The 19,668-nt window shown below is 36.8% G+C and overlaps 1 protein-coding gene across 3 annotated transcripts in view; it reads left to right on the forward strand.

The window, feature by feature from the left end:
• epn2 (epsin 2) overlaps positions 1-19,668 on the forward strand; it is a 50,610-nt gene that overhangs the window by 4,720 nt on the left and 26,222 nt on the right. For all 3 annotated transcript variants that reach the window (XR_007956813.1, XM_052022260.1, XM_052022259.1), the window contains one exon: positions 10,228-11,021. Coding sequence is in view for 2 of the 3 variants with exons in the window: in XM_052022260.1 (XP_051878220.1) it covers positions 10,424-11,021 (598 nt within the window). In the remaining variant the exon portion in view is untranslated. The remainder of the gene's footprint in view (positions 1-10,227; positions 11,022-19,668) is intronic.

The raw sequence follows: 19,668 nt of genomic DNA on the forward strand, positions 1-19,668 counted from the left end.
CTCTATCTCCACCATTTTAAAATACACCTGAAAATCTCCCTCTGTGACCATGCTTTTGGTTATCTGCCCCAATATCTCATCAATTTGTATTTGTTAATACTTTCTTTGAAGTGCCTTGGAATATTTTGCTGCCTAAAAGGTGCTATAAAAAAGTAAGTTGGTGAGCAGTGAAATAAGAAATGACTTTACCCAGAGAATATTGAACTCAGTTTCAAAAAGAGTGCTTGATTCAAATAGGATAGTTAAGAGTTTAAGGAGGAAAGAAGTAGATTATACTGAAAGATGGAGAACAGTGAAAGCATAAAAGCAGGCTTAAGTAGGTTGAATTCCCAACTTCTGTGTTGTATACTGATGTAAAATAACATTGAAATGCAGTGATTGTTAGCTAAACAAATGTGGATTTTAGTGTGTCAAAGTGTAAGCTGCTGCTTAAACAATCACTCAGGACTTGATTCTGTGGTAGCTAATGAGGGCAAGCCTTATAAGCAGCAGTTAGGTGTATGATCTGGTTTCACTACTAGTGATAAGAAGAATATTGGGCAGCATTTAGGGAAAAGGTTTGTTCTTGAATAGCTTGATCTTTAATATGCTCTAGAATAATACATTGACATTAGTAAAGATGTTTTTATTGTGGGCTATCCTTTAGTGTAGAATTCCTTCACAATTGCATTGGACAGCCTTTATGCAGATCTTTCAACCTAAAAACTTGTGCTTTAACAGGTTAGTCACGTCACTGCCCAAATGTAATTGTAAAATCTACTTTTCATCCTTAAAACTGGATATGAGCATTTATTATATTAAGGTTAAAACAATCTCTCTTAACATAACTTTTATTGATTTTAAAAGTTTAATAATTGACAACTGATCATTTGAATTTTTGCTTAGCATTAACAAACAGAAAATGCTGGAAACAATTAGCAGGTTGGATGGCATTTACGGAAGGAGAAACTGGGTTAACATCTCGGAAACAGAAAATAAGTTGGTTTTCAGTTGCAGAAAAGATGGGGGAGGGATGGGTAGGACAAAAGGAATATCTCTGATAGGGTGAGGCCAGAGTGCCTGGGGATGGTGAAGGGAGGGCAGGTAAGCTATCGATGAAGTTATCTGGTAAATAGGTTAATGTCTTCAGTTAGAAAAAATGTAATAAAAGAGCTTAAAAGCTGTAAAAATGAGTGCAGTTAGTGACTGCAGACAAAGGAGCATGAAATCTACGAAAAGTAGCTTTGCTTCACTCCCTTGTTTATCATGTTTACTCCTTTGTTTATAGTCTCAGAAAATATACATAGCAAGTAATTCCATGTTTTTGTGGTCAGGAATATGAATGGTGATGAGGCACAGAATTAACAAATAGCCTCACTTTCTCAGAGCTATCCAGCAAATACAAGGTAATTGGAAGCAGAGGACCAATGCAGCTGATCTCAGTTTATCCTTCTAGAGATGCCCTGGTATTCTCTTGCTATTTCATCTACACCCCCACTCACTGTGACATACAAGTGTTTATTAAATGATCCCACAGTTTTTGCCTTCACTGTTGCTTGAAAGTTTAGTCTACATGTTGATCATTTTGTGTGAAATAGAATTTGCCAGCAACAATTCTAAAATTACTTTATCACTTTCAACCTGTCACCTAATTCTACTTCCAGCTTAATTGAAAGAACTATTCTGGGTTAATTCTTATCCTTTAATGATTTTACAGAGCTCTAAAATGTCAACATGCCATCTTTCCAAGTTGAAAATCCAAAGTTTATATTGTACTCCTTTGGCTTTAGAGTTCAGCATCCTGTTAGGTTTATGTTGGTTGGACATCTTGGCATTTGGACTCTACGAAGACATCTAGGTCTCTTTCAACTGCTTTTTTATTTATTACAACACTACATGGAAAATGCCAGTTATCTACTTCTTTATCCCCTCTGCAGAATATTATATTTAATCCAGTGTTGTTCTACCCTACATTTTTAGAATGTTTTGTGCATTGTAACTTTTTAATATTTCCATTGAAGAGTGGTCATTTAAGAATCCTTTCATTGATTTTTGTATTAGGTTTAGCATTGTGGCTGAGAAAATATCCATAGGTTTCATTTCTAGTTTTCTATGCCTGCCAAGCAAGATATGCCTAAGTTTAATAGGTAAGCTAGTTAAAAATATTTATTTGTGGCTAACCAATGTCACAAACACAGCTTTGATGGCAATATTTTAGTAAATTGCCACATGGAGCTACCTGAAATATGACCATTTGAGAAATCTCAGTTTGAAAATGTTTGTGTTGCACATTTGTATGTTTTACATTGACTCGAAATATTTATTGTAACATCTTATTTTAAAATGCACAATAACTTGTGAATTAATGTCATGTAGGTAATGTAAATTAATTGATTTTAAACTTTCTGCTTTCACCCTCAATAAGCATATTTGGGTGTGGAGAGAGGATTTCTTCTGGCCATGATTATTTCTGCCTCAATGGATTATTATTAGAGAAGGGCACTCCAGTCACTGTCTAGTGTGTGTGATAGACAAAACCTGCAATTTTTATTTTAACTTGTGTTATTACATACATTGGCAGTGACAGTAGAACAATTTGGAGGAGTTTCATGGAAATTCTTAATAGTATAATATCATCTATTATCTTTATTGCACCAGGATAGTACAGTATGAGATGTCCAGCTCATCAGCCATGACCCAAAAACATCCAAAATCTGAACTCTACGAAACTTTGAAAAATGTTCACTATTATTAACAAATCTAATAAGTGCAATATTTTTTAAAGTTTTATATAGGCTTCATAATTATTTAATTTTAAAAGCTATTGCTACGTTATGTTCTGGCAGGTACACATCAAGGCTGATCTAAAATCCAGATTTTAAAAAAAGGCAATTGCTGGAAATCTGAAACAAAAACAGAAAACGCTGGAAAAATTGGGAGTTTAGACAAGATGGAAAGCGAAACGTAAACTTTTCGGGTCTGTGATAGATTATAACCCACAGTTTGGTAACAGCACCTCACTAAAACATAATAGTGGGAGTATAGAATTCTTGTCCTGCATTCAATTAAAATTTAAAAAAAAAGCCTGACTAGAAAATTATAGCTTCTGTGCTTCAGATCATGTATTGTGACTGAAGAGAGCTTTTTTTTCAGCCTTTTGATACTGTTGGAGGGAGTATTATATGTTAAGATATACTGGTTTTAGTAAATTGTTGTAGAAATGCATTGGCATCAGCATGCTGAACGTCTGATAACATAGATCCTATTTATCAAATTTTTGATAACGTGAAACGCTCTATTTATAATTCAATCATCAGATTAATGTGCCCTTTGTGCTACACTCAGTTTCAGCTTTCTTCTGTTTTTTTTTTGTACATGTGCCTTGTACCTCAATGCAGCAGTTAATTCATTCTATTTTGTTTTTAAGTCACTAGTTCTCTGTAGTGTAGCTACTGCTGCAAATAACCACCATCTGGTATCATATTGAAACTTCAAATTATATTAAAGGTGATTCTGCATGATATCCTGTTTACAGAGCACAAAATATTTTTCATTAATATCTGCATTATGCTTTTGTAAGGATTATTTCAAGGTGATTAGCTGCAGGGATCTTTTGTTTATTGGCTATGTACATCCTGGTATACAATTAATTTGAAAATAAACTCTCCAGCTTCATGAACAGTTGACTGATTTCCAACTTTTATTACACTTGGTTCTAGCTACTTTTGAGGTTTACTCTTATTCATGAGCTAAGGACAAGTTCCAGAACTACTTTGTAATTTAGAGAAATTGCCCCAATCATTAATAATAAATAATCCGCTGGAGGAACTCAGCGGGTCAAGCAGCATCTGTGGGGTGAAAGGAATTGTCAGTGTTTCAGTTTGAAACCCTGTTGCTCCAGATTCCAGCATTTGCAGTGTCTTGTGCCCCAATTATTAAGTATGTTTAAAATTTAAAAATGTGGGGAAGGGCAATTTCATCCCAGTGATATCATGGTTAATACTTTAATACCATATCACAAAATATTTTCCTGCTGTATTGTTAAAAATGTGTTTTGTCTCACCCTGACACGGACACCTTTCCCCTTTCTGACTTTATTGTATACAATTACAAGGCTTTTTTTTATCATTTGATTTGCTTGTTTGGTTATGTACTGTTATTTTTGTTGATTCTTAATGTATTGTGAACTTCACTGTAATCTGTGTAATTGTACGGCATTGCAGTGGTTGAATTTGGAAAGGTGTGAGAGAGAATGGCTGCTTTTGATTTTGAAAATCACTTTTGTATACTTTTTAGTAAATTGTATATTGAAAGGCTGTCAATTAATGTACATGTAATGAAGCACCATGGTATTTACCAATAATAACACTTAAAATAGAAGCAAAAGCAGCTATTCAAACACTCGTACCTGCTCTGTATTCAGTATCATCATGGTTGATCTCTAATCTCAGTGACACTTTCCCATACTAACTCCATATCCCTTGATTCATTTAATGTACAAAAATGTGTATAATTTAAATAGTGCTGTAAAGTTTTCATTTGAATAAATCTGTATGGCCTTGCATGTACTATAGAAATGCTATATCTGTACTGTGGTTGATATAACAGGCTGCGATTACAGCATCACCTCTACAACAAATAAGAATACCAGACATTGCTGCAATGATTGGAGTTACAATACCACTGCCTCTGGAAGTTGGTGTCCACAATGTACCTTTGGTATTGAAGAATACAAAATTTTCCATGTATTAGTCAATTATTGGTATTGAAGCCCTGTGTACAATCCAAATTACAATTTTTAAAGTAAATCACAATTAAAGTAATAAATTCAAGCATCATTTATTTTTCATTTTAAAGTTCTACTTTCTTGTGTTGTATATTTATTTTAAATAACTAATTGACTGCTTGGAAATCAAAGTAGTATAGTTAATATTTGGAAATATCTTTACAGTACAGATTAAGGGGCTGCAAAGGCAACATTGGGGCTTTACATTAAGTGTTTTGAATTTAATTATGGCAATTTTTTTCACTTGTACTATTAATAGGATTAAAGGTGTGAGAAAAATGTAATGATGCGATGGCAAATGTTTTTTATAGGCAGGAAGTATGAAAGACAAGAATTTTGTTACATCTCTTCTGTAGCCTGCAGAAAATATTGTGCCTTTCTTGCTTTGTATTGCTTTATTTTCCATCCCTCTCATTTTTCTTTGAGCTTAGATGTTGGAAAAGAAGCCGTCAACAATCATAACTTTCTCATCCTCTGTCCAGCAATTTGTATTTTCCCCGTCTAATTTCTCGTGCTACACTGTCACCTTCTATATCCTGTTATTGTCCATTCTAATTCTCCATTTTTTTTAAAACTATCTATTCAACCCTCTTATCATCCTTCCTCCTTTGATTTCTCTCATCCCCACTTGCTCAATATCATCCAATAATTTATCCCTCCAATTTGGTTCCTGCTCGGTTAGGTCTCTCAACTGGTTTCCTGCACTCTTTATCTTTTACCCAGTTTCTGAAAGTATGCCTTATTTGTCAGAATTCGATGTTTTGTTTTAAAGGAACGCAAATTAAATACAAACCTACTGTTTAGGCACGATTGTACTGAACCAGCCTCATCACCTGCAGTTCCTGCAGCCTTGCTATTACCAGGACCAGATGGGGGAAAAAGTTGATCTTACTGCCCTCTATGTTCCAGAGTCTATTGATAAGGCCCACAGATTGACAGGACCATGCATGGATGGTGTAGTGCTGGGACTCATCAGAAAATCCCATGATAGCCAGCAAAATAGGATGTAAAACTTTGCCAGCTGTGACACCTGTAAGCCTTTCTAATAATTTTTAAATGCCCTTGACATTCAGCAATATTTGAAAACTTGATATTAAAATATTTACATAGCTATATTTATTAATTAAGAATAAAAACAATTAAAAATAACTCGAAACATTAAACTGAAGCAGAATAATTGAAAACAACTTGCCTTCCACTTTGCTTCCCAAATCTGCGTTATTGAAATTTGGGTAGATTTGGCATGGGATCTGAAAGATGATTACCCAGCATGCAGGGGGAATCCAGCAAAACTGTGCTGTACCATTGGATTTAATGGGGAGTCAAGCAGCGAGGCATAGTGACAGATTTGGCCTCCAGAATCTGTTGGTAAGTCCTCGACTTCCGTATTTCATTCTCTGTGTAGGTCTGGGATTTGTTTCACATTGATCAACTGAATGCTTGTGGTCTCAAACAGACCTGCTCTTGTTCACTACATCATGGGTTTTCAGAATAATAATATTTTCTGTCTGTTAACTAAAAACATGGCATTATTAACTTCTTTCAAATTTTCTCTGCTGTTTTTTAAATCTAGCTAATGTTAACAAGCTTTTTTTTAAGCTCATTGGATTGGATTGCTGAACCAAATGTGCAAAAGTATTCACTTATTTGTTGCTGTCAGCTGAATTAGTGCACAGTTGACAGCAAGAAATAAGTGAGTTAAAATTGTGCTCTGCTTAACTCTGCTTAAAATTGTTCAAATAAGTTTTATCGGGGGGAAAAAGGTTTTAAATTTAATCTTTTTTTTACAATAATTTTGAAAATAAATTATTAAAATATGGGAAAAGGGTCAATGATACAGTTTGTTGAACTGTCCTGATGAATTTTGGGAAACTAGATGGCCAAACATTAAGTTCTGATAAGTGTTTTAACTCATGGCTTAAAATACAGTTAAATCTCATGACCAAGTTTGTGAACAAGGCTGAGACCTCTGTCTAAAAAAGTTAATTAAGCTACATGAAAGGAAATTGTATATGTATATAAATCTAATTCTGTTGAATTATGTGAAATATGTCATTTTTAAATGTTTAAATTTTTATTTTGGATATGAGAACTCATTTACTGACACATTTTTTTCAAATGTCAGCTTTACACAATTCTCCAAAATGCTTTCTAGTAATTCTAAAGTTATGATTTCTTGTGGGCTATTTCCATTATCAAAATAGACTTTGGAATTCATAATGGAAAATTGGCAAATGTGTGAGACCAGGAAGTCTTTGTAAGTAGGAAGCGAGTCCAGATGTGAATTTTCTTTTAATATGCTTGTCAAAGTCTTGTATTGCTGAACAACTTGAAATCAGATGTAGTCTTTGGGTAGAATGGAATTGGAGTGTATGGATAATTGTGCAATTATATGTTGATGAGTTCCTGTGAGCCATTTCTATCAACAAAATGGGCTTTGGAATGTATAATGGAAACATAGGCAAATATGTGATGCTGGGAAGTTTTTGTAACTGGGCAGTGAATCTAGATGTAAATTTCTTTTAATATGTTTATTTAACTCCTATGTCACTAAGCAAGTTAAAATCAGGTATACTTTAGTTTCGTCCTGATTTTAAAAATGATATTTTCTGATTTTCCAGTTTTAACTCCCATAACCACCCCCTTATTATTGGCAACCTCTATAGATTAAATAAGGGTGCCAGTGGTAAATTTAGATTTTGAATAGAACAGTAAAAATTCAAATCTCCAGAGGCTCTACTGGTATGAAAATGCTGCATGAGGACCTGTTTATTGTGCCAGAAAAGTATTGTAGATGTGAAAGTAAAATGTGTGGTAGAAACTGGATCTTATTTATGGTTGTACAGCATTACAGCTATATTTAAAAAAAAATACAAAAACCTTGTCTGTTAAGGTTGGATTGCAACATGAACCAGTTTGAGCTGACATCAGTTTAGCGACTGAGCTACTTGTTCTGCACTCTTTCTAGAGGCTTTATAGAACCAGAATCTAGATTAAAATAGTGACCATTTGGAGGTTTTATGACTCTTTTATATGTTTGTATATTTTAGTTTTTCTTTTGATATAGATATTTGTAATCTGTAGATTATCAATTATTACTTTGTGCCAGTTTACCTAGAGTAATTCTTTGTCAGATTGATGTGCAGCCACTAAAAAGTCATTGACATGGCTCTTAAAATTTGCAGAGAAAGTTAATAATTGCAATACAAACATACAAATTAACAACTAAATATTTTATCCTTTTGCACTAATCTTTTTGTGTCCATCCACTGTAATTGTAGATCTTTCCAATGATGGAAACAGTGCAAAGCTCACAAGTTGGCCTTGGTAAGATCTCAAAGAGCGTACAACTCTTAAGCAGTGGGTGGACCAAAAGGTGTGGTGTAGTCTGTCTCCCACTGCAATCACAAGTCTCTGGTATAGTAGCATAGCTCCACATTACTGCCTTGGGTCTTGATTGGGTATGGAGATGACTTGGGGCCTTCCAGTTGTCCATTTCTCCTCTGCCAAAACAGGAAGCTGTTCAGTCACCTGAACAGCCATGCTGATCCTACTGTAATGTCTAGAAGTTGCAGCTCTAACAGTTTGCTCACATTTGCAAGGATTGTTGGTTCCTTTTCTTGTCATGAGGAAGCTCCTGTGAAATTTCACTCTGATACAGCGGCATCATAACTTGTAGGATATTATAGGGATGTAGTTCATTTATTTATGGTATTGTACTTGAAGTATCATGTACGAGGCAATGATCTATGTAAAAAAAATTATAATGAAATTGTGTGTTTGCAGTCCACTACTATCCCAAACAATTAATTAAAATCATGCCATGAAGAAAAAACATAGCATTTATTTCACAGATTGTGACAAGTATTCATTTTCTGTAGCTAATAGTACAGTGCAGATGTATTCTTTTCTACTTCATACTTAAATATGAAAAATTACATGTACTGAAACGTTCTAAGGTTTTACCAAATCTAAGATTTGGCGGCACAACATGATGGACCGAAGGGCCTGTATTGTTCTGTGGTTCTATGGTTTACAGTATTGGTCCACTTTTTTAAAAAAAAGAAAATTACAATGCTTTTTTTGCGACTGTTTGTTGGATCTTTCCTCAACAGATCTTTCTTCTTGTAAAAGATTTTCCAAAAATGTATTCAGCATGCATGGAAAACCACTTAATTGTTGAATTAGTTCTCAAATTTTGCTCCATTGGAAAAGGAATGAGGGGAAATGAATCTTGTCAAACACATTTTGGTCAATTTTGCAAGGGTTCATTGCTTCTACAGAAATACAGAGCATATGAATATTTGGCCACTTTGGTATTTTTGTGCAGGAGCATTATCGAATTTAACCAACATCTCTTGTATTAAAGGGTTGCATTTGTCTGTTACCAAGTGAAGCTAGTATAACCTTGATCTTTACTGTCAATATAGTGTAATTCTACATACTGAAGGTGTTATGTATAGTGTACCTTTCAGTGTAGTGTTCTGCCTGGTGTTATGGCTAATATATTTTAGTAGTTGATTTTTTGTATTAATTGAAATATTAAGGTATTATTTTAAATCAATTATTAAAATAGGAAATATTTTGAGTATATGTGGGGAAATAAATATCAACTGGAAAATCTTATTCTGTGTTATGTAAATTGAAATCATTGTATAATGGTCACTTTTTGAGTTTAAGATGTGCTTTACTGATTGTACTTATTCTTAAATGTACTTGTAGTACTACATAACCACTGGGGCAATGACAGTATTGTGTTTAAGGAAAGGAATGTCCACTGTGTGCTCATAATTTCTCACTTTTTTGGTAGATTAGCATGACTATTAGTGTTTCCTTTGTTGGGGCAAAACCTTATGCAATAATGCATCATGGTATCTCCATGATAAGGAAAATCTACCCTTTGACATTTGTTGCTGTTTACAGGATCTAAATTTCCTGAGCTTGCAAATGCATTACAGCTATTATAAAATGTGATTGCTACCATTTTCAGAAGGTCTATCTAATTGCCCTGACTAAGCTTCTGAGTCAATTTAACAAAAGGCCTTTAACAATTGTTTTAAATGATTGGGCATTAATTTTCTTAATAGCTTACTGAACAAGTGTGTGGCCATGTCAAACTTTTATGTGTTTAATTTTAAATTTGGAATTTGATTTTTTTATTAATATCCAATTGACTGGTGAATTAATATTGGAGCAGGTGCTCAATAATCCAAGACGATTTCATGTAGTAATTTTTGTGCGAAAAGTTCTCAGCCAGATCAAATTTTAACATTGTTCGTTTTCATTATTTTCATCAGCGTATATTTTTTAAATAATGGAATGCATACTATTGTAGCTAAAATATATTCATGGGAAATCGTTGTGCTGACTTTTATATAAGATTTGATAAATGTAGTTGGTTGAGAATAGTTTTGGTGCAGCTGACTTAAAATGCTGTTATTTATAGATATTTCTTTCCACAGGTTATTTGCCAACAATGAGAATTATCTTTGATGAGAGGAAATGATTTCACCTGCAGATACACAACAGGCATTGAAATATACAAAGATTTCAGTGGTGTTTCCAGCAATAGTTGTTGGGTGTGAAAATCAGTGAATACCATTGAGTAATTGGAAAGAAAAACTTTTACTGATAGATTTGCTTTTGACCAGGTTCATCATGACTACATCAGCTATTAGACGGCAAATGAAAAACATTGTGAACAATTATTCTGAAGCTGAAATTAAAGTGCGTGAGGCAACCTCTAATGACCCTTGGGGACCTTCTAGTTCCTTAATGACTGAAATCGCAGATCTAACTTACAATGTTGTGGCATTCTCAGAAATAATGAGTATGATATGGAAGCGTCTCAATGATCACGGCAAGAATTGGCGACATGTTTACAAGGCACTGACGCTGTTAGACTATATGATAAAAACTGGATCTGAAAGAGTTGCACAACAGTGCAAGGAAAACATATTTGCTATTCAGACCTTGAAGGACTTCCAGTACATTGATCGTGATGGTAAAGATCAAGGCATAAATGTACGTGAAAAGTCAAAGCAGCTTGTCACTTTGTTGAAGGATGATGAACGGCTCAAGTCAGAGAGAACCCAGGCTCTTAAAACAAAAGAACGTATGGCTCAAGTAGCCACGGGAGTAGGAAGCAATAATCAAATTACTTTTGGTCGTGGGTCTAGCCAGCCTAACTTGTCCACCAGTTATTCAGAACATGAGTATGGAAAATCAGGAGGATCACCTGCTTCGTATCATGGTTGTGAGTAAACTTTTTTTCAACTCTGTGCGTCTTTTTTGCTGTTTCTTAATGAATATTGCATCCTAGTATAAATACTATAAAAGATATGAAGTTATATCTTTTGCAGTTATCCTTCAATATTTCACTTAATGGTTTTAATTATATGGTTACTATATAATTAAAATTGTACATTTTCTATTATATGTTATAGCACATAGCAACATGTTAAGGTAAAATTTCACAAATAATAAAATAGCTAAAATGTGTTATTGTTTCAAAACTTGTTTTCAATAGGAGTTCAAAAGGAAAATTGGGGGAAACTACTCCAGACGTGTGTAGAGCAATGAAAGGCATTTTGAGTAGAATTCTAAATGTGATCTAAAGGGACTGATTGCAGTATAGAGAAGACTTTGAGGCAATGGGATGTCCATAGAGATAGTTATACAGCACGCAGGAGCAGACCGTTTGACCCATCATGTCCATGCTGACCTTTTTTGCCCTCTACACCTATCTCATTTACCCACATTATGTCTGTGTTCTTCTATGTCTTGCCTATTTAATACCTTTCTGAATGTCTCTTAAGTATAATGATTGTACCTGACTCTACTGCCTCCTCTGCCAATGAATTCCAGATATTAACCACTCTTTTTTTTAAAAAAAACCTTTTCCACTTAAGTCCCCTTTAAAATTCTTTCCTATGACTTTAAACCTATGCCTTTCGTGGGTTTTAAAGATTGGGAACAAGATTCTGTCTATCTACCCTATCTATGCCTCCTATAATTTTATATACCTCTATCTGGTCACCCTTCAGTCTTGACTGCAGAGAAATCAAACCCAGCCTATCCAATCTCTCACCATAATTAACGTCCTCCAATCCAGGCAACATCCTGGTGAATCTCCTCTGCAGTCTCTCCAGCACAATTACATCCTTCCTATAATTTGGCCACCAGAACTGCACATGCTTTTCCAAGTGTGGTCTAACTGTGGACTTGAATCCCAATATCCCTCTGTTCATCAACATTCCTTTAGCGCCCCGCCATTTACTGTATATGGCCTACCCCTATTTGACTTCCCAGAATGCATCGTCTCAAACTTAAGCAAATATCAGAGAACAAGGCCCTTGGCCCACGATGTCTGTGCTGATCATGATGTCAATTTAAAATTCACATCTGCCTGCATGAGGTCTATATCCATCCATTTTTCTGCCTATCTAAGTGCCTCTTAAAAGTTTGCTATTGTGTTTGTTTCCACTGCCTCACCTAGCAGCACATTCTGGGCACCTACCACTCTGTTTCAAAACAAAACTTGCCATGTAAATCTCCTTTAAACTTTCCCCTTCTCACCTTAAAGCTATGCCCTCTAGTGTTTGACATTTTCATCATGGGGGAAAAAAGTTCTATCTATCCTTTCTGTATTTTATATACTTCCATTAGGTCGCTCCAGAGAAGAAGATCCAAGTTTGTCCAACCTCTCCTTATAGCTAATGCTTTCTAATTCAGGCAACACCCTGGTGAGCCTCTTCTGTACCCTGTCCAAAGCCTCCACACCCTTCCTGTAATGTGCCAACCAGAACTGTGCACAATACTCCAAAGTTTCATACAGCTGCAATATGACTTCCTGACTTTTATACTCAACGCACGACCAATGAAATCAAGTATGCCATGCACCTTTTACTACCCTATCAACTTGTGTTGCCACATCTCAGGGAGCTAGGGACTTGAACCCCTAGATCCCTCTGTATATCAATGCTGCTAAGGGTCCTGCCTCTTAGATTTGACCTCCCAAAGTGCAACACCTCACACTTGACTGGATTAAGCTCTGTATACTTTCCTCTTGCATTTCATCTCCCAAAATGAATCCCTTCACACTTGTCTGGATTAAATTCCATCTAAAATAAAGGCCAACATTTCATTAGCCTTTCATACTTTGCTAACTTTCAGTAATCTTTGTGCTGCAGCGTTCTGTCCATTTAAATAATACTATGTACTTTTGTTCTTCCGATATGAACAATCCCATCTTACTCTCCATTTACCAACTTTTTGCCCACTCACCTAACCAAATCTATCTCTTTGTAAACTGCTTGAATCCTCGTCACGACATACCTTCGTAACAACAGCCAGGACCTCCCGGTGACTACCCATTTCAATTCCACATCCCACTCCCATACTGCCTCCTCTACTGCCACGTTGAGGTCAGACGCAGGCTTATATTCCGCCTTGAGTCTCCAACCTGATGGCCTCAACATTGATTTCTCTAACCTCTGGTAACCCCACTCCTTTTTCTCGCCCCCCCCCCCCCCACCACCCCAACTCCTTTGTCTTCCATTCCTGTGACTCCCTTCCCCCACCTTGATGACCTGCCCATCTCCTCTCCTCCCCTCCTCCATCCTTTATTCCATGGTCCACTGCCCTCTCCTACTGGATTCCTTCTTCATCAGCCCTCTGCTTCTTCTACCTATCACCTCTCAGTTTATTACATCCCCCCTCCCCCACCCACCAACCTTCGCCCTCTCAACTGTACTCACCTATAACCTGCCTGTGTGTGTGCTCCTCCCCCTCCCCCCACCACCTTATTCTGGCTTCTGCCCTCTTCCTTTTCGGTCCTGATGAAGGGTCTTGGCCCGAAACATCGACTGCTTATTTCCCTCCATGGATGCTGCCTGACCTGCTGAGTTCCTCCAGCACCTTTTGTGGATTGCTCCAGATTTCAGCATCTGCAGAAATTCTTGTCTCTCTGATACCTTCCTATCTTTTTTTTTGTTGTCTGCAAATATGGCTGCAGTGTATTTCTTTCCTTCCTCTGTATCAATAGATTTTGTAAACATTTGCAATCCCAGCATTGATCCCTGTCGTACCCCACAGATCCCAGGTTGCCAACCTGAAAATGACCCTCTTATCTGACTTGCTATTCACTTTTTTTTTGCTGGTCAGCCAATCCTCTATCCATGTCAGGCTTTGTAACTAATTGAAAATGTAGAGGATGCTCTTGCTACTGGTTTATTGGAGGGATTGCAGTAGTGTCTAGTCAGGAAATCTGATAGTGGTTAGGATAGAGATTATTTATGTGGAATAATGCTTATTTGTTTTGGACAATGTGTAGTTGGTGTTTAATTATCTACTAATTGAATGGGAAAGGGAGACAGAGAACAGAGGAACTAAATGCAGAAGAACATGATGGAATTCCTAAAATTTATGCAGGTTGCATTCTTTGACTAACATGTTTGTACAGTATATTTACAAATGGAGAGACATTAATATTCTTGTTATGAAGAAGTAAATCAGTTAAGTGAGAGTGAGCATTGGGGAGCAATGAAAGTATAAGATTTAAAGTCCTAACATATATGGTTTAGAGTTATGATAAGTAATTGCTTTTTTGACAGAGAACGACGTGCTCGAATGTGATGTATTACACCCATGGGTTCTGAGGAAAATAGGAAATACAAAAAGACTCTGCTCCCTCACCACCTGCCCTTCATCCAGCCTATCCCCAACCCCTCACTCTGACTCCATAGAATGTAGTAATGGATTTCAGTTGAGAATGGATATATGGTAGCCTTGCCATATCTTTTTTTTTGAGAAAGGGAACCAGGGCTAGTTTAGGTATTTATGGACCAGTTAGCTTAATAATTGTGGTAAGGTAAAATTTGAAATATTTAGTGAATAAATTACTGAATATCTAATAGGAATGAAAATTACTAGCCAGTATGAAAAGGAATAGTTGCTTGATTAAACCCCAGTTTTTTTTTTGAGAAGGTCCATTTTGAGCAGTATTTATAAATTTATACTTCCAAAGCCAACATTCACAATGTCTGCCCATTTCTTCTGTGGCATAATTTTTTTTTAGAATTAATAAGGATAAAGGTGATAGGACGTACTGGTAAAACTTATTGGGGGAGGGGGGAAGATGCTTTGGAAATCCCTGTAATTTAAAAAAGCCACAGAGTACATGTCAGTCAATCCACACTAACTGGAACAAGAAGTAAAAATAAATAACCAAGTTGCAGGAAAATTGAGTTTCCTATTTTAAAAAAAAATGTAGTTAAGTTTAGAAAGCAAGCTTCGTGGAGTTGTGTACATGAGCGCATAGAAAACAATTGATGGAACTGGTTAGAACGACCTAACGTTATTGTACGCTCAATAAGCTTAGTTTTTAAAATAAGTTTTTCATTGCACCTGTGCATACATGTACTTGTGCATATGATAATAAACTCGACTTTTACTTTGAAAAGCTAACTTGCATTACATTGTATGTTTTATAATTTTTCATCTTCCAAAATTGTTGTCATCTGATGGAACGAATTGAGTTTCACAACTTGTGCTTTGCTCATGGAAACACACATTAAATGATACAACTTATTATTTTGTTGGGTTATTGCGGGTCATTCACTTGAGAAATTTATTTCATGTTAACCTGTGGGCGACACAGCTAGCAGAACTGCTGTCTTTCAGCTCCAAGAACCCAGGTTCAATTCTCCTTATCCAATGCTGCCTATGTAGAGTTTGCACATTCTCCCTGTGACCATGTAGGTTTCCTACTAGACCCTAAAGATGTATGGGTTAGTAGGTTAATTGGCCACTGTAAATTTCCCTTTTGTTTGCAGATGTATGGTAGAATTTGGGGAAGTTGATGGGAATGTGGGAGAATTTTTAAAAAAAAGGATGAGTGTAAATGGATGCTTGATGTTTGGCCTGAACTTGGTGAGCTGAAGGCTTGCTTCCATACTGAATGACTCCGACTCTGTGATTAAAAACAATATTGTTGAATATTGATTTCCAATTTGAGAGCTCAAAAATCTATTTCTGTAAGTTCTAAAATGTTCCCTGTGCTTCTAAAATGTTCCCTGTGTTTCTATCATGCTGAGTGCCAAAAGCAATGTTTTGGATTGATTAAATTGGTGTGGCTGAGTCAGAACTAGAAATCAAGCAAGTTATCATAAGTTGTCATTGAGTGGATAATTTGAAAGATGGTGTTTTTTTTTGTTGGAGTTTGGATAATTACAGCATCTGGAATCTGGATCCCTAGTTCATTTGCCAATCACTAAGTTTATTCAGCTCTTCTTTGCAGAGGCAGAGGGGTTGGTAACAGTTTACCCTTTTTTTGCTCTTGCTCAGAATCATGCATGGTTTGAATATGAATGTTAAGTATGCACTGAGAACAGCTTCAGATTTTTTGCTGCTTTTACTTTGCTGAAATCCCTTAGTATTAGTCCTTGTTTGAATAAAATTTCCACTGTTGAACATTCCAAGCATTCTGTTTTTATTTCAAATTTCCTCTGTACCTTCCCTAAGGTCTGGACATCCTAAATAAAGTGTGTCCACAGCTGAACAGCCAACCTCAAGCAGGACCTAACTAGCATTTCATAGAGATTAACATAACTTTCTCATTTTTGTATTGCATACTAATAAAAGCAAAGGTTCCCATAAAGTTTTTGGCAATCACATCAACATGTCCTGCAACTTTAAATGCTCTCTTTGATCCTGCAAATAAGCTACTTTTTCTCTCATTCTCCAGCACTGAGAACCTTGTATCGTCACTGAGCAACAATCCCTCAGCAATGTGCCAGGCCAGGAGGGGCTGACACTGTTTTTCTTCCATGTATTCGACCTGACCTGCTGAGTATTTCCAGCATTTAGTTTTATTTCAGAACCAGTATCTGCAGTGTTTGAATTTCAGTTGCCATTTCTCTATGTTGGTAATGTTTCCTCACAATTCAGAAGGAGGCATTTTCATCCCATAAAGTCAAGTTTATTGTCATATGCACAAGTACATCTATGCACAGGTGCAATGAAAAACTTACTTGCAGCAGCATCAAAGGCACATAACATCATGTAAGCAGCATTCACAAGAAAAACATAAATTAAATATAAATTATATACAACTTTTACAAGAGAGGACACAATTAGCACAAAAAAGTCCATTTTAGTGCAAGTGCCAACTCATCAAAGCAGTCCCATTCCCCCCACTTGTTTTCCCAATATTCCTCACCTCCTCCCAGATTCTGCCTCTCACTTGCATATTAGGGGCAATTTACAGTGTCTAAATAATCTACCAACTCGCACATCTCTGGAGCATCGTGGAAACCTACGTGATCATGGAGAATGTGTAAACCCTACAAAGGCATTACCAGATGTCAGGATGGTTGCTGATTCAGTGAGGCAACAGCTCTTCTAGCTGTGCCACCTAGTTGCAGCAGTGCTTTTTTTCCTCACTGTTATGTTTTCACTCATCCCCTTCTATTTGCATTTCCAGACAGATTAGTTGCAATTAAGAAACTTTTACCATCTTCGCTCAACCAGCTCCACTATCATTTGCATCATAGGGTAATACAGTGTGGAAACAGGCTCTTCAGCTCAACTATTCATGCCCACCAGCCTAGTCCCTGTTTGGTCCATATCCCTCTGAACCCCTCCTATCCATGTATTTATCCAAATATCTTTTGAATGTTGTTATTGTACCTGCTATAACCACTTTCACTGGCAGCTCATTCCATATACGCACTACCCTCTGTGAAGAAGTTGCCCCTCGGGTCCCTTTTAAATCTTTCACCCCTCACTTTAAACCTCTGCCTTCTAGTTTTCAGTTCCCTTTTCCTGGGAAAATGCTGTATGTGTTCACCCTATTTATGTCTCTCATGATTTTATACACCTCTGTAAGGTCACTCCTCAATCTCCTACACTCCAAGGAATAAAGTCCTAGCCTGCACAACCTCTCCCTATAACTCAGGCCCTTGAGTCTTGGCATCATCCTTGTAAATCTTTGCTGCACTCTTTCCAGTTTAATGATGTCTTTCCTATAACAGGGCGACCAAAACTGTACACAATGCTCTTAGTTTAGTCTCGCCAACATCTTGTACAACTGCATATTAACGTCTCGGCTCCTACAATCAATGCCGTGACTGATGAAGGCCAGTGTGCCAAATGCCTTCTTCACTACCCTGTCTACCTGTGACATCGCTTTCGGCGAACTATTACATGTACTCCTCGGTCCCTCTGTTCCATAACACTTCCCAGGGCCTGACCATTCACTGCATAAGTCCTACCCTGGTTTGACTTCCCAAAATGCAACACCTCGCACTTGTCCGAATTGAAAGCTATTTGCCAATCCTTGATCCACTTATCTAACTGATCAAGATCCCCCTGCAATTTTTGATAATGTTCTTCACCATCTACAATACTGCCTGTTTTAGTATCATCTACAAATTTACTAACCATGTACGTTCAAATCGTTTATATAAATAATGAACAACAAAGGTCCCAGCACCAACACCTGTGGCATCCTATTAGTCACAGGCCTCCAGTCTGAGAAACAACCTTTGACTTTCACTTTCTGCTTCCTACCATTGAGCCAATTATGAATCCAATTAGCTTTCTTTCCCTGGATCCCATGTGATCTAACCTTCCAGACTAGCCTGCCACGCAGGACCTTGTCAAAGGCTTTGCTAATGTCCATATAGACAACATCCACTGCCCTAGCTTCATGTATCCTCTTGGTTACCTCTTCAAAAAACTCTCTCAGGTTTGTCGGACACTATTTCCCCCATACAACGCTAATTAAACATTGTACGGGGGGATGACTATCCCTAATTAGACCTTATCAATTCAAATGTTGATGGACCCTGTCCTTCAGAATCCCTTCCAGTAACTTACCCATCACTGATGTCAGACTCACTGGCCTGTAGTTCCCTGCCTCATCTTTGCTGCCCTTCTTAAATAATGGTACAATATCAGCCACCTTCATCTTAGAACTTCACCTGTGGCTAAAGATGAAGCAGATATCTCTGCAAGGGCCTCTGCAATTTCTTCCCTAGCTTCCCACAAGGTCTGAGGATTTATCCACCTTATTGTGCTTTAAGGCTGCTAATACCACCTCCTTGGTAATTCATATGTGGTCCAAGATGTGTGTGGTGGCAGTTGGATTACTCTTGCATAGAGCTGGCCCATCAAGTCCATACTGGCTTAATGCAAGAGCAAGTTCTTTTCCCGTTTTTCAAAAGTTATGTTATGGCAAAAGCTTTATTATTATGGAATTTTGCAATATTGGTTTCTCTTGCATTGCTACCACTGGTAACCCCAAGGATCTAACCTTTGTACCATCTATTTCTAAAACGCTTCTTGCTCCTCAGAACTTTCATCTGAAAATAACGATATCAATTTTCACATGCAAACTGACTATGCTAACTCTCTTAATTCCTTTACTGTCTCTAAAATCAATCTGCTATCTGGCAGCTTGTATTGATTACACAGGAATTTCTTCCATTTAAATATCTTAGAAAGACCAAAGCCATTGTCACCTGTCCCTGCCACAAACCCATTTTCCAACTATTCTACTCTCTGTTAACTACTCAAGGCTGAACCAAATTCTTCACAAAAATCATCACATTTGACCTTGCAATGAATTTTGGTTCTGACATCCGTCTCATACTATTGCTTGATTCTGTCTCTGGTTTACCTCAATTATTGCTAAACCCTGTTAACCATACCTTTCTTCCTTCTGGACTTGAATATTTCAACACATGCCTGCCTAGCCTTATTCATTAGAACACAAGAAATAGAAGCAGGAGTATGTCACACGCCTCTCATGCCTGCTGTGCATTCAATAACACCATGGTTGATCCTTTACTGGAGCATCTCTTTCCTGCACTAAGACTATTGTCCATGATTCTCGTTAT

Source organism: Pristis pectinata, chromosome 8, assembly GCF_009764475.1.
Source record: "Pristis pectinata isolate sPriPec2 chromosome 8, sPriPec2.1.pri, whole genome shotgun sequence".
In the NCBI taxonomy this organism is placed as follows: Eukaryota; Metazoa; Chordata; class Chondrichthyes; order Rhinopristiformes; family Pristidae; genus Pristis; species Pristis pectinata.